The 13,872-nt window shown below is 44.5% G+C and overlaps 1 protein-coding gene across 2 annotated transcripts; it reads left to right on the top strand.

Moving 5' to 3' along the window:
* The first annotated feature begins 2,825 nt into the window (after positions 1-2,825).
* On the top strand, positions 2,826-8,896 carry LOC120540092 (hepcidin antimicrobial peptide). 2 transcript variants are annotated; one of them, XM_039770578.1, is made up of 3 exons: positions 2,826-3,051; positions 5,496-5,576; positions 8,384-8,896. In XM_039770578.1, the coding sequence occupies exons 1-3, from the start codon at positions 2,974-2,976 to the stop codon at positions 8,486-8,488; spliced, it is 264 nt and encodes an 87-aa protein (XP_039626512.1). In that variant the 5' UTR covers positions 2,826-2,973; the 3' UTR covers positions 8,489-8,896. The 2 variants fall into 2 exon arrangements, with proteins under 2 accessions (XP_039626512.1, XP_039626511.1); XM_039770577.1 differs by having other exon boundaries at positions 2,828-3,051; positions 5,496-5,588.
* Positions 8,897-13,872: the final 4,976 nt, after the last annotated feature.

Raw genomic sequence — 13,872 nt, 5'->3', positions numbered from 1 at the left:
GCAGCTTCATTGCCTTTCAGTTCCAAATTCAATCCCAAATTGTCCCACTAACTTTTAATAAGGCTCTCCACACCCTCGCCCCTCCATATCTGTCGGACCTCCTCCATGTTGCCATTCCCTCCCGTACCCTCAGATCCTCTTCCTCCATCCACCTGACTCTCCCCTTCGCCCGTCGTGCCACCATGGGGGGCACGGCATTCAGTTGCTCTGGAAGTCACTACCACCTGAGCTTAGAAATATTGAATCATTTTTACTTTCAAATCTAAACTTAAACTCATTTGTTTAATACTGCTTTTACTCTTTGATTACAATTGTTTGGTCTGATTTTAACTTTTGTGTTTTATCTTTTGTTCGGTGTCCTTGAGTGTTTAGAAAGGTGCCTACAAATAAATAAAATGTAGAATGTATTATTATTTCTCACCTATGCATACATTACATAGAGCCTTTACGATCTATCCAATTTCTAGTATAGAGACTAACTATCCAGCTTCTATAGTGTCTTTCACGCCTACCTACACAAAATCAATTGTCTGTTTAATTCTAATTGTGAATTCACAAAAAATTAAACAGGCAGTTTTTTGTTTGAAAGGTACTAGATACATATTTATTTATATATATTTATAAAAAAAGTTTTTTATTAAAAAATGTTAATTGACGGATGTAGCCATTCATTATATATCACCTTTCATATCTATCTGTCCAATCCTGCTGACTATACTAAACTTTATCTATCGGTCTATTATGATGGACGACCGGCATTTCAGCCCTGCCGGGATGTCCCTCAACTGAAGAAACGAGCCTTTTCAGAGCACTACATCCCCCGGGACGCTAGATGGCAGCTCCCCTGGATGGAAATGGATCCTCGGATTCCCGCAGGGCAGTATGGGACATGAGGTCCGTCTCTTCAGCCCTGTTGGGTGCCACCAGGGGGAGCTCGCCAAGAACCAGGGGACTAACCTGGAAGTACTTCAGAGGCACGAGGCCAGAAACCCGCAGTACTTCTGGGATACTTGAAGAAGGCGTTTGACCCGGAGAAGGAATCCTTCCGGGTCGTGGACTTTAAAAGGACTGTGGGAAACTCAGCCGAGGGAGCCAAGTTGGAAGGAAGTGTGACGGAGCTGCTGGGAGTGGAGGATTGGTTGTGGTTTATTATTGTTATTGATTTGGAGTGTGCGGGGTTTGTGCACTATTATTAAAGAAATATTATTAAAGAATGTTCTTGGTGTTTTAAACGTGTGTCTTGGACGTCTGTCTGGTGGGTTCAACAGGGTAACTGCCAACTACACTATTTATCTATAATATAGTGCCTTTCACTCTATCTCTCTCTATCTAATCCTGCCAACTACACTATTTATCTATAATATAGTGCCTTTCACTCTATCTCTCTCTCAGTACATTTATTGGTGTGGCATTTGACGTTAGGCTGCTACATATTCACATCACCTCCCATGTCACATATCATGAATTGTTTGTAATAAAAATTTCTATACCGTAAATCTCGCCATCACATGTATAACACTTTGTAATTCTGAAGAGGTACATAAGTTACGCTAATAATATTGAAATGACCGAAACCTTTTTTTTTTCTTGACTGCTTATTATTCTTGTGTCAGAAATCAACACGTTCTTATTTTTTAAACAAGGTCGAAAATGTGTACGTGAATCGGATGTTCTGGGATTGGATTAGCTGTTTTGAAAGACAAGCTGGTTAGGAGAGTTGGCATTGCCCAGTGGTGTCTCTGTGTCTGTGTGTGTGTTCGTCCTGCGATGGGCTGGCGTCCTGTCCAGGATTGTTCCTGCCTTGCACCCGATGACGTTTCCTGCGCCACAGCTCAAAATTAGTGGGTTTAAAAATCGGGTGGATTGATGGAACCTTAAAGCACTTTTAACGATTCCTTATTTTCATCACAGAGACGTTTTCATTTAGTAACTATTTCGTCACGGTGGTGCGCGTAACGTTTGATTGCCGTCTGCCCAGTCCGCCCAGTCCGCTCCATCGCAGGTTGCCAGTGCACATTCTGCCATAAGGCGCGGGCACGAGCACGTGCGCGCGCAGCGTTCCGTTCATTTAAATCGCAGCTTAATGATCCGCCATGTAAATGAGGACAGCCCTGTAAACGAAATCTACACGTTGAAGTGGCGTCTGGCAAGCGGAAATTAAAAGAGTAAAGTAAATCTGTCATTTATGTCGTGCAGTGCGTTTCACTCTTTGTTTTAAACACTGGAGACGTGAAAATAAGTTTTCCTTGTTTAAGATGGATTTATTGTTCGTATTTGTTGATTATGAACACATTTGCAATTAGCTGTGGCCTTAAAAAACTTTTGACGGACAGCATCCCCTTCTTACAGACTTATTTTAGTAACACAGTGCTCGCCCCGACCCCACCCCTTAAACTCCTCCTATGTATCTATGAGATTTAAAAGTATGTATACAAAGCAAAAACGCCATTATTAAATGAACTCGTATGGGATCAAAGTAGACCTTAAATGTGTATGCTGAGTGTGGAAAGATCGGACCCCTAAATAGATTATACGGTGTGTCATTTGTGGCTTTTGGACATCTTTCTTTCTGTCCTCCTTTCTTTCTTTCCTTTTTTCGTTTCCTTTCCAATCAGCCAGTGCCATGATGACACCCAGAATGGCGACACCACATGACAGACGGTCACTTAGCCAAAAGAGGACAGACCCCCCACTTACCGAAAGTCCGGAAGCCTGCGGGGGGTGGGGTGGGGGGTAATGGGGCGGTGATGTCCGATATGTCCCACCTGACAGCTGGGACCTGTGAGGTAATCCCGACAGATTTTTACTATAAGTAGCGCCACTCGCCGCCTCGGACTTCATTCGTTCTTCACTCCTCTCATCAAACTTGCCAGGCGCAGGCGCAGGAGATCCGAAGTAAGCCGAGGAGAAGCGCAGCTGAACACAAGAAGAAGTTTTTGAGCGATTTGTTCGAAACGCAAAGTACAAGACGCGATGTCGGCCACCTCCGTCCTCTTTCTCGTCGTGCTGTCCGTTTGGGCTCAGACCTCACAGTGCAGCCCCCTCACAGAGGTGAGTACAATGAAGTCCGCATGCATGACTCGGTGGTCCTGACCCAGCAGCATTAGGCACAAAGCAGGTGACCAGTCCTGGACGGGACACAAGTCCACCGTGCGCATTGACGCCCACACTCGCACTACCAGCTTAGATGGGCTTTGGGTCGGGAGGTTAAAACAAAAAAAAAAAAACTGCACGGGGAGACCCTGCAAACTCCACACAGTCAGGCAGGGTGGGTGACACGATTCGTACTGGGGACCTTGGAGGTCCAAAAGAGCAGAACAGACCACCGCGCCGTGTGCGCACATCAAATGACTTTTTAGTCCTTGATGAACTTTTAAAAAAAAAATGCCGCACAGGTGGTCGGCGGATCTCCCTGGAATTCTACCAGTCATTTGATCCTTTCAGGAACTCCGGGGGGCAGCACGGTGGCTCAGCCGCCTCACAAACATAGAGACCGGGGATCACGTCCCGGTGCTGCCTGCGTGGAGTCTCCACGTTCACTCCGTGCTGATGTTCGTTAACTGCGCTCTCAGGAGTCGTTTCCCTGAAGACGTGATATCGTATTCATCATTATTATGATTATGATTATTATTATTAGTAGTAGTATTTATTTATTTATTTTCTACGTTGATCGTGATACACTAATGACGGTCAGTAAAAGTTGAACTTGACCTGATAGAAACTTTTTGAACTTTTTCTACTTCAGTTCTTGTACCTGATTTATTATCTAAAGAGGAAGGTGCTGTTCATTGCCTCGCTACAAGGACACCTGGTCCTCACCTGCATGGCGTTTGCATGTTCTCAAAGGTATATGAGGGTTTCCTCCCACAATCCAGACACATGTAGGTTAGTTGAATTGACGATGCTAAATTAGCCCGAGTGTTGTGTGGTGCCCTGTGATGGATTGGCATCCCGTCCAGGGAGTTTTCCTGCCTTACGCCCAATGCTTGCTGTCAGAGCTGACATGTTAAATATTTCTGCCTGAGGGAAAGTAAATGTTGGCTTCTACTCATCAGTAATAGACATGACATGACATTTCCAACCCGCGGAATCCGAACACGGGGTCACGGGGGTCTGCTGGAGCCAATCCCAGCCAACACAGGGCGCAAGGCAGGAACCAATCCCGGGATGGGTGCCAACCAACTGCAGGACACACACAAACACTAGGGACAATTTAGGATCGCCAATGCACCTAACCTGCATGTCTTTGGACTGTGGGAGGAAACGCACGCAGACACGGGGGGAACAAGCAAACTTAAATTTTCAAAAAATATTTTCAAAATATTTTGAAGTGAACAACTTTACCATTGATCAGAGCTGTAGAGTTGTTTGAAAAAGTAGCTGCGAATATGCACCTGACTTTATACTCGTAAAACAAGAGTCAAATACTCAGTTCAAAATATTAGTTGGAGCTGCTTTGGCCATTCCATGTCAAAGTACTTAAACTAATCGAGCCGGTGCAGCTACCGTGTATCAAACTGGCTCATTCGCCTTGTGATCGTCTTCTCCGATACACCAAATAGATCTGCAATCTGTCGTACGCATCAGAAGGTGTTCTGTTGACTCTGCTGGGATGTCAAAGGATGGACGTCTAGAGCAGGGAACTGCGTCACCTGAACTGGAGTGCAGTAGAGTCCCTTCCACCTGTTCTTCGATAATTTCAAAAATAGTTTCATCTACATCGGAGTCTAAAAGGGCCGCCAACATTGTCATTTCTTCCAATAAATCTTCAATTTTCTCTCTGAAATACGTGATATCTTCGGCAGAATCCATTTCATCGGCAGTAGTAAGCATTTTTCTAATGAATTCTTGTGCTATTGATTCACCAATCAGTAACTAGAGGGCGTGTTAGAGCCCGCCCTCTCAACTTTGACGAGTGAAGGTGACAGTTTTATTTCAAGCCGTATTTCATGACGGTTTGCAGGAATGTTACGGACAAAATGAAATAAATTAATAAGCAACGAAAAACATATTTCGTGACACATTTATTTATTTAGGCTCTCATTTAGTGACACATTTATTTATTTATGCTCACATTTCACAGTACTTTTATTTATTTACGCATTTATTTATTTATGCCTACATTTCACAGTACTTTTATTTACGCATTTATTTATTTATTTATTTAATTTTGTCTGAAATATTCCTCCATAATAACAGAGACAAATGCACTGAATCTGTCATTTCAACGTCACAAACATTTGTTATAATACAACTTATTACATCTGCCATTCCAACAGACGGTGCATCACAAACATTTGAAGCCACGCATTTTAGTTCTGAGGAGCCATCTGTTGGAATGACACATGCAATGCATTTTACTAGCACATGCATTACAAAATCCCTTCCCACTGTTGAGGTCCACGTTGATTATTTTGCATTTCAACTCATCTTAGATGGGGAGCACAGCTACTGATAGAATAAAGGAATTCTGAACGCGGTCTTTTTTATTTCAGTTTTCCGAACAGAGAGATGAGCAGACGACAGATTTATTCCATTCAAGCCCAGACAGCGAGCAGACTGTGGTTCACGCACAAGTGAGTCCTCTGGTGAGTTTATTCCTTGTTCTTCATCTGCTCATCACTCAGCCATATTGCTGCATGAATGCTGACGTCTGTGTGTCTTAGCTGAGAATAATAAATGCAGACACCATGAGAAGACGTGTCTGTTAACTCAGGGATGAGTGGAGGAAACATCACATCAGTTAAACATAAATTATCAAACATTATGGGGATATTAAGAAAAATGGCAACTTTACAGATAAGTTAGCTTACCTTCTTACAGCACCATCCTCACTCCTTCAACTTGCAAAAGAGAGCTTCAATTTTATTTAAATAATTTACGATTAAATGGTCCTCCATCCAAGGGTGGTCCCTGCATGACCCACAATGCTGTGCCTGGTGGGCACCAACCCCGTACAATCCTACATCAAGTGGGCTTTGACATGGCGTGGTCGCCGGTTTATTTTAAACGCTTAAATGACATCCTAATGCAGCCAAACTCCTACAACAGGACTCCAGGCGTCCGCACTTTCTTCCCTGTTGATTCCTTTCATTTGGCTTCATTCCCAGGTTTGCATCTCTTTTACGTGGGGGGTCAATGAGACTGTGCTGCTGTCATGGTGTCCGCACTCCGTTTACCTGCGCAGTTCAGTGATCTGATAAAACGGCTTCGTCACAGAGGTGTGCAGCCACAAATCTAGAGGGCCAATTAATGAAGACCCTCTGAAAAGCCGAGGTGGAAATGTGTGAAACGTGTCAGACCACCTCACTGAATCACAGGATAACTGAGTGCAATGTTCCAGCTTCATTCTTCTTGTGATTTTTCAGCTGGCAGGGGCACTTGAATGAGGAATACGCATGCCAGTTTGTTTCTGTAGTGCTCTTCACCGAGTGAAAGCACAAGTTCACATGTACAATGTAATTACAAACTTCACATAACGAGGACATAAAATAGTAGTAGTATTATTTTAAGTGATTTCAATTGAAAAATGAGTGTATATATTTAATTATTCTGCAGTTGATTTCAAATGAAGATTATTGGTATAAAGGGTTACATGAAACTGAAGTCTAACAGGCTGGGCCTCTAGGGGGCAGCACTTCTTTGCAGGGCTCTCTCTCATTTTCTCACTCGCGCATATTTTGTGTTGTCAAGCAGCCAACTGACTGTATTGCATTTCAGAATGTGAACAGGAGGGGGCGCCATTTCTTTGTAGGGCACAGGTGTCGGGAAGTTTGCTGAGTCCAGGTAGCCACAAGGTGGCAGCACTTAGGATGTCTGCCCAGTGACGGTCCAGTGTCTTCATAAAGTCCACGTAGTCAGTGCAGTGCAAACATCTAAACCATCAAAATTAGAGGGGGTGCCACTTCTCATAATGTCATTGATGTCCCCCTCTGCTCTGCAGTTTAAAATTCCAAATCAAACGATGCAGGAGTGAGTAAAGTGCACATTGCAGACTTTCATGTAAGGGTATTTCCATACATTTTAGTCTCGCTGTGTAGGAACTTTACTCACGTCTGAACTGTTTGATTGGGAATTTTAAATGGGGGGGGGGCGTCAAGGAAAAATGTGTCCTTGTACAGTATGGAGGGTTTATTATGGAAGCTCAAAGCAGCAATTTAGTATTGGCGCGCTGCATATGTGATGGCGTTGCGTATTTAAGTCAAAACTGAAGGGGAGCACAGCTTATTCTAGGGTGTCCCGCACGGCTACTGAAGGTGCGAAACAAAACGTGTGGCTACAGCAGGAACTTCCGCGTGTCCAGTCTTTGGCGTTTCACATTAATCCACTCCGTTGTTGCATAAAAACAAGATTTATTTTCCACGTTATATAATTCCACAGTCAAAATGAAACTCAAGACAGACACGGTAAGAAAACCGGGTGTTTCCAAAGGCCAGTTAATCCACGCACAAACTTACAGTAACTTCCCATAACTCCCAGCACCCTTTCTTAAAGTAGCAATAAACTACACAATTCCATCCATCCATTATGCAACCCACTATATCCTAACTACAGGGTCACGGGGTTCTGCTGGAGCCAATCCCAGTCAACACAGGGCGCAAGGCAGGAAACAAACACCGGGGAGGGCGCCAGCCCACCGCAGGGCGCACACACACACACACACACCAGGGACAATTTAGGATCGCCAATCCACTTAACCTACATGTCTTTGGACTGTGGAAGGAAACCCACGCAGAGGGGAGAACATGCAGACTCCATGCAGGGAGGACCCGGGAAGTAAACCCGGGTCTCCTAACTGCGAGCCAGCAGTGCTACTCAACTAAATAATTATCTAGCTCTATTCTTAATATATAAACTAATCTTGAACTACAAATAAACTTAACATATATTCAAATTAACTGAACATGTTAATACAGAACTTGGCTCATAAGGCTATTGTGCTGAAGTAGGGGTGTCAAAGTGATACTTCAAGTTGATAATAAATTATAAAAATTCCTAAAATCCCACTTTTTCTTTGTCATTCTGGTAGTGACAGCTGACATCAGCCGTCTTAGACAGGCAGCCCAGCGGGTTCCAAAATAAGACCCTTCTAGAGCCACCACAAAAATACACACGAAATGAAACGAAAGCAAACGGAGACACGCTGGACTCGCCCATATTCGCGGACCTCGGACTTGTTTTTGACTGAGTGGAGATCTTCATTCTTCTCCGGTCTTCTCCTGCTCTTGTTTTCTTGGCTTTGTGCTGCATGTTGAGATGTCCTACTCTTGTGGTGTTTGGCCGGTCGGATGAGCGCTGCACGTCCTGTGCCCGGTTGTTGAAATGAGAGACGAGATCAGCTAACTTCAGTGCTAACCCGCGCCGCCTTTTCTCTCCATTGCAGGTCTCGCTGCTCCAACGTGCCAAGAGGCAAACCCACCTGCCCATGTGCCGCTACTGCTGTAAATGCTGCCGAAACAAGCGCTGCGGATACTGCTGCCCGTTTTAAGCGGGCATGGCTGCCAACCTTATTTATATTTCACCACGTGTACAGTTTCAAGATGTCTATTGTATTTGTCTTTTTTTACTAAACTCCTATGGACTTTTTATTTGTATTGACATTTTTTGAAGACGCTATTGAGATTGTGATAGGAACCCAAAATTCTCCTTAATTTCTCAGTCCACTCGGCGACTGCCCAGGAGGTCAAGCAACAGGAGGTTAAGGTTAGAAGTAACTAACCAACCCTGACCCTGGTCAGCTGTGTCCACTGATGTAGCTTATGGAGGAATTGGAGAAGGTGGACCACCCTGAAGATCTTCTGTGCAGTGCGGCTGCTGGAATAAAGCTGTCTGATGTCCGGCAGTCACATTTCTATGGATGTATGAATGAAATAAACAGAATCTGAGCAAAACAAAATGTCGTGCGCTGCCTGGTGTATTCTTATGTTACACTCTGCACATAATAAACTGCCACTGATGAGGCTTCATTTCATGGGGACCTCTCCAACAACAGCATTTATTTCTAGAGCACATTTTCATACAAATAATGGAGCTCAAAGTGCTTTACATGATGAAGAAAGATAGAAAAGACAAAGTAGGAATTAAAATCAGAGAACACTAATTAAAAGTAAGGTCCGATGGCCAGAGCGGACAAAAAAAAAAAAATATTCCAGGCGGCTGGAGAAAAAATAAAATCTGCAGGGGGTCCAGGCCATGAGACCACCCAGCCCCACTGGGCATTCTACCTAACATTAATGATCTCAATCAGTCCTCATTGTATTCAGGGTTCTCATGGAAGGACTTGATGATGACGGTCACGTGGACTTCTGGCCTTTAATCCATCAATGTAGGGACATCACAGTGCTTTGATCAGGTGGTGGTGGCGCAGGTCCAGAAAAAGAACAGAAGAGAGAGCAGGGGTCAGTACTTCCGGTGTATTTTTTTCGCACACTCGTTTCTTTGTGTTTTTGTCGTCGGGGTGCAGGCAGGTGTAGCGACTCTGAGGTAGGAACTGGTTTGTAACGCACTAAACATGTAGTTGGGGTCCCCAACTCCAGTCCTGGAGGGCCACCGTCCATAGGTTTTCAATCTAACCCTTTCCTTAATTAGTGGCCTATTTTGCTGCTAATTAGCTTCTTTGAAAAATCAGAACAAGCAGCAGAACAAGATCGGGAGTAAAAAAAAAAAAAAAAGTTTAAACCCTGCAGTAATCGGCTCAGCTGTCCGGTGCTGCCCATCTCTTCCTCCTCGTTTGTCTTTCCTGCACCACTGCAATCACAGTTGCGATTGCTTTTGTTTCCAGTTTCACTTTCATTTCCTTTCATTTATTGTCACCCTCCGCTTCCTTTAATCCTCCACAGCACATTCAGCTGATGCCTTCCAATTGTCGGGCTACTCTTGTCCAGCAATCGTTAATGGAAGTCGGTGTGCAGGCACTCCGCATTACACACGCTACATCTAAACGAAATCTATCCTGCACTGGCACAGTCACGGACCCCACTCGCCACACTCTCTTACTCATTCAGTGCCATTTTAGTGTCACAGATTTACCCAACAGGGAGGTCCTTGGGTTGCGGGCAGCGGTGTGCGCGTAATCTTTTAGTTCAAGAGATCCTGATGGGAGTTTCACTCCACGTCTAATTTCACATCGTACCAAAGTAACATTACACTTTTTAAACATTTTGTGCTGAAGCTTCTAAACTACCCAATGAAGTGCCGGGAATTTCTTAAAGGACGAAAATCTGATAGCACGGCTTTTTTTTTATTAATAGCTAATTTTCCTTTAGGCAACTTCTGTTCATTTCCATTTGTTCTGCTCAAACTCCAGTGATATAATTGTGTATGTTATTAGCGGAAGCTCACACAAGTTGATGAAAACCGCCCACAATAGTCGACCAGTCAGCAGAAAAATTGACGGTCATATTCATCATCTGACATTTATAAATAGCTATGCCAAACAAAGGGCATAACCATGAATTTCCCAATACTTAAAAAAAATCCATCCATTGAGCCATCTGCCCCTGAATCCACCATTTCTACTTCAGGTCAGCAGTGAGCCACATCCTTTATATAAAGACAACCCCGGACGGAACACAAAACCATCGAAAGGGACAGTCGGGCCAGTGCTTCACATCTGCGGGTGCTCAGCGGTACTCCGTAACGGCAGTTTCTGTTTATCTGCTTCATGACAACAAATGACTTCTTTTGTTCGACACATTTAACCGTTATTTTATTGTAAAAATTGTTACCCATTTTAACATGTACACTTATTTTAGAATTTTAATACCAACATGATTATTATGCGATCAGTATGAACATAAGGAACGTCCTTAGGCTTTTAATGCACCTGTCGGATTTCTCTTGCTCTGCTGGGTGCCTCGCGCTCATGAGTTGCTACGATTTCTGTAAACCACCAGATGTCGCTATTCTCGAAGCTTCCAATCTTTTTTTTTTTTTTTTTTGTTAGACACAATCACGTCCATCACTATCTTCGGGGGGCACTTACCGACCAGCTTATAATCTCCTACTTCTTCTCCCCCAAGTCCGGTCAACGCTCTGTTCTTATCCCATTCCGCACTTCCTGCTGTATCAGTTAAGCAAATCATACGAGTCCCGTCGAGAAGGGGCGAAGCTGCAGTGTGGGTCGCCCTCATTCAGAAGCCTGACCCCCAATCACATTATTTTAAACATCACATTATTTTAAACCTGCTGTAATGATTAAACGTTGCGGTCACTGCTGAGTGAATGATGAAATGGCCACAGGTGAACATTTTGAAAAGTGCATTTAAAGTCACTCTTTCGATGTTATCATTTTAAGCGCTCCGTGTACAATCGCCGGTCCACGGAACTTTTTCTGTATTTTACACCTTGAAGCCAAACGCTTCTCTGTGATTTTCCCAAGGAGGACATGAACTTTTCGATCGATCGTCAATGAATCAACTCGCTCTAAACTCCAATAGGAGAAGCGGGAAACTCTGTTGGGATGACAGTGTTAAACATCCGATCATTCTGAATGTGGGGATGTGGATGGAGTTATCGATATTTGAGGGGTGGAGAGTTCAAGATATATGAGGCAGTCTTATGGAGATTCGGATGCTTGTTATGTTCCCTGACCTGAATGGAGCACATTGTAAATTGATAGTAAAAGTAAAGTTTTGGAGCATTTAAGCCTGTGTTTCCCTCAGGAAAAAGGATGTACTCAAGAGCACGACGCTCTGACGCTGGTGAGTCGCACCACTGGACACGCTGAAGGAGAAGCTCCCCTGCGTTATTGCGACCACGGTCCGGAGACAGGAAGGTAAGGTAACAGTCCCTCAAAACCGAGGCTCCGCTAGAGGGCCCCAATGAATCGAGTCGCTTTAAACTCCACGAGGACCCCAGCTGGGGATCCGCAACTCCAACAGGGACCCTCCAAATCCCCGGTCGTTTAATCGATTGTCAATTAATCGAGTCGCCCTAAACTCCAACAGGACAACACCAACTCTCCCACCACACCCCACCCACCCGTCCGTGTGAAGGCCACTCGAGACCGAAACTCCAAAAGGGACTTCAAACTACCGGTCTCCCTCCCCGGACCTTCGGTCGATCGTTAATGAATCGAGTGGCTTGCTCACTCAATCGCTTTGAGGCCCCATATTTTGCGACGATCCCCTTTCTCGTGAAGATAATAGAAGAAAGCGTGTATTAACTGCAGGTTCATACGTGCCGTACATATATGTGTACGTACAGTATATATATGTATGTGAGCAACTGAGAGGAAGTGGCAGATGTTTGTAGACTGGTCTGACCAATCGCAAGCGTTACCTGGTAGGTAACCACCTCAATCATCAGACTGCGATTCAGAACTAGGAATGTAATATAAAATTAAACCTCTGTCTGTCCGCTTTTCACGAGAGAACTACTTAACGGATTTAGATCGGGTTTTTTTCTATAAGTTGCTTGAACACTGATTGATTTTGCGACTTCTCTCATTGCTCTATGTATCATAGTTCGCTTATGGTGCCGATTTATTTGCACGAATCCGAGAGATACGCGTCGGGCCGAGGGGCGGGGCCCTCCTCACTCACGCGCCTGCCATGTGGTGTACCTTAATTCCGCTAAGGTAGCGAACGAGAGAACTACTTAACGGATTTAGATCTGTTTTTTTCTATAATTTGCTTGAACATTCTGGTTGATTATGTGACTTCTCTCATCGCGTTAAGAATCATAGTTCACTTCGCGCTAATCCGAGACAGATGCTGAGGGGAGGGGGAAACGTGACGTCAGGAGTGGGGAGGCGGACAGGGTCATCCTCACTGTCATGTTTCACTATCGCGGAGGACGGCTACTGTATATATCCATCAATTATCCAACCCGCTATATCCTAACTACAGGGTCACGGGGGTCTGCTGGAGCCACTCCCAACCAACACAGGGTGCAAGTAAGGAAACAAACCCCGGGCAGGGCGCCAGCCCACCACAGGGCGTGCACACAGATACATACACACACACACACCAAGCACAGGGACAAGTTAGAATCGCCAATGCACCTAACCTGCATGTCTTTGGACTGTGGGAGGAAACCCACGCAGACACGGGGTTTGGTGTGTGGGTGTATATGTGTGTGTGCACGCCCTGTGGTGGGTAGGCGCCCTGCCCGGGCATTTGTTCCTGCCTTGCGCCCTGTGTTGGCTGGGATTGGCTCCATCAGACCCCCGAGACCCTGTGTTAGGATATAGCGGGTTGGATAATGGATGAGTGGATATATATCATTTTGGCAGTATAACACTACATAACACCCCATCCAGTGCCAAGTTTGCACAAGGAAGGCGCACAGTCTTCACGCTACCGTTGAGTACACTGAATTTTCAAACACAAATGTCAAATGTGTGCTATTATACTTCATTACACGATCGTTCGTTATACCTAAAAATTGTACTGATGTCGATTTTGTCTTCCTTAACAAAAACAGCCTTTGGTTCTTAGCTAGAAACACGAATGTGATTAACAGTTTTCATTCTAGTCTACCAACGATTTGTTTTGTATTAAGTACTGTCGTGACCGTTTATCCGTTTCAAATTAAACTTACATGGAGAGTTTCACTGGCAGTGGTGCACAGCGTCCTGGTCACAGAGCTCCTAAATAGTGATGGGTCGTTCTTGAACGATTCGTTCATTTTGAACGAATCTTTAATGTGACTCGGGAAGAACGAGTCGCCTCGTGGGAGTGATTCGTTCAGTCGCGCATGCGCATTTGCGCAACTTCCTATAGTTTCTGTATTGTAATTATTGATTCACCTGTTTCGAGTCTTCGGGTTTTTCGAGTCGTTCGTTCATCACGTGACAGCCCCATACGCTTAACCAACTCAGTCTGAGCCGGAAACAGAATTGATTAGTTCATCTCTCGGGTCTTCGGG

This window comes from Polypterus senegalus, chromosome 12 (genome assembly GCF_016835505.1).
Source record: "Polypterus senegalus isolate Bchr_013 chromosome 12, ASM1683550v1, whole genome shotgun sequence".
In the NCBI taxonomy this organism is placed as follows: Eukaryota; Metazoa; Chordata; class Cladistia; order Polypteriformes; family Polypteridae; genus Polypterus; species Polypterus senegalus.
This window is presented reverse-complemented; position numbering and strand designations above follow the sequence as displayed.

Coding starts and splice junctions, on each gene's coding strand:
- LOC120540092 (XM_039770577.1), top strand. CDS start 2,974: ATGTCGGCCACCTCCGTCCTCTTTCTCGTCGTGCTGTCCGTTTGGGCT. Junction 3,052..5,495: donor AGTGCAGCCCCCTCACAGAG/GTGAGTACAATG, acceptor TTTTTATTTCAG/TTTTCCGAACAGAGAGATGA. Junction 5,589..8,383: donor ACGCACAAGTGAGTCCTCTG/GTGAGTTTATTC, acceptor TCTCCATTGCAG/GTCTCGCTGCTCCAACGTGC.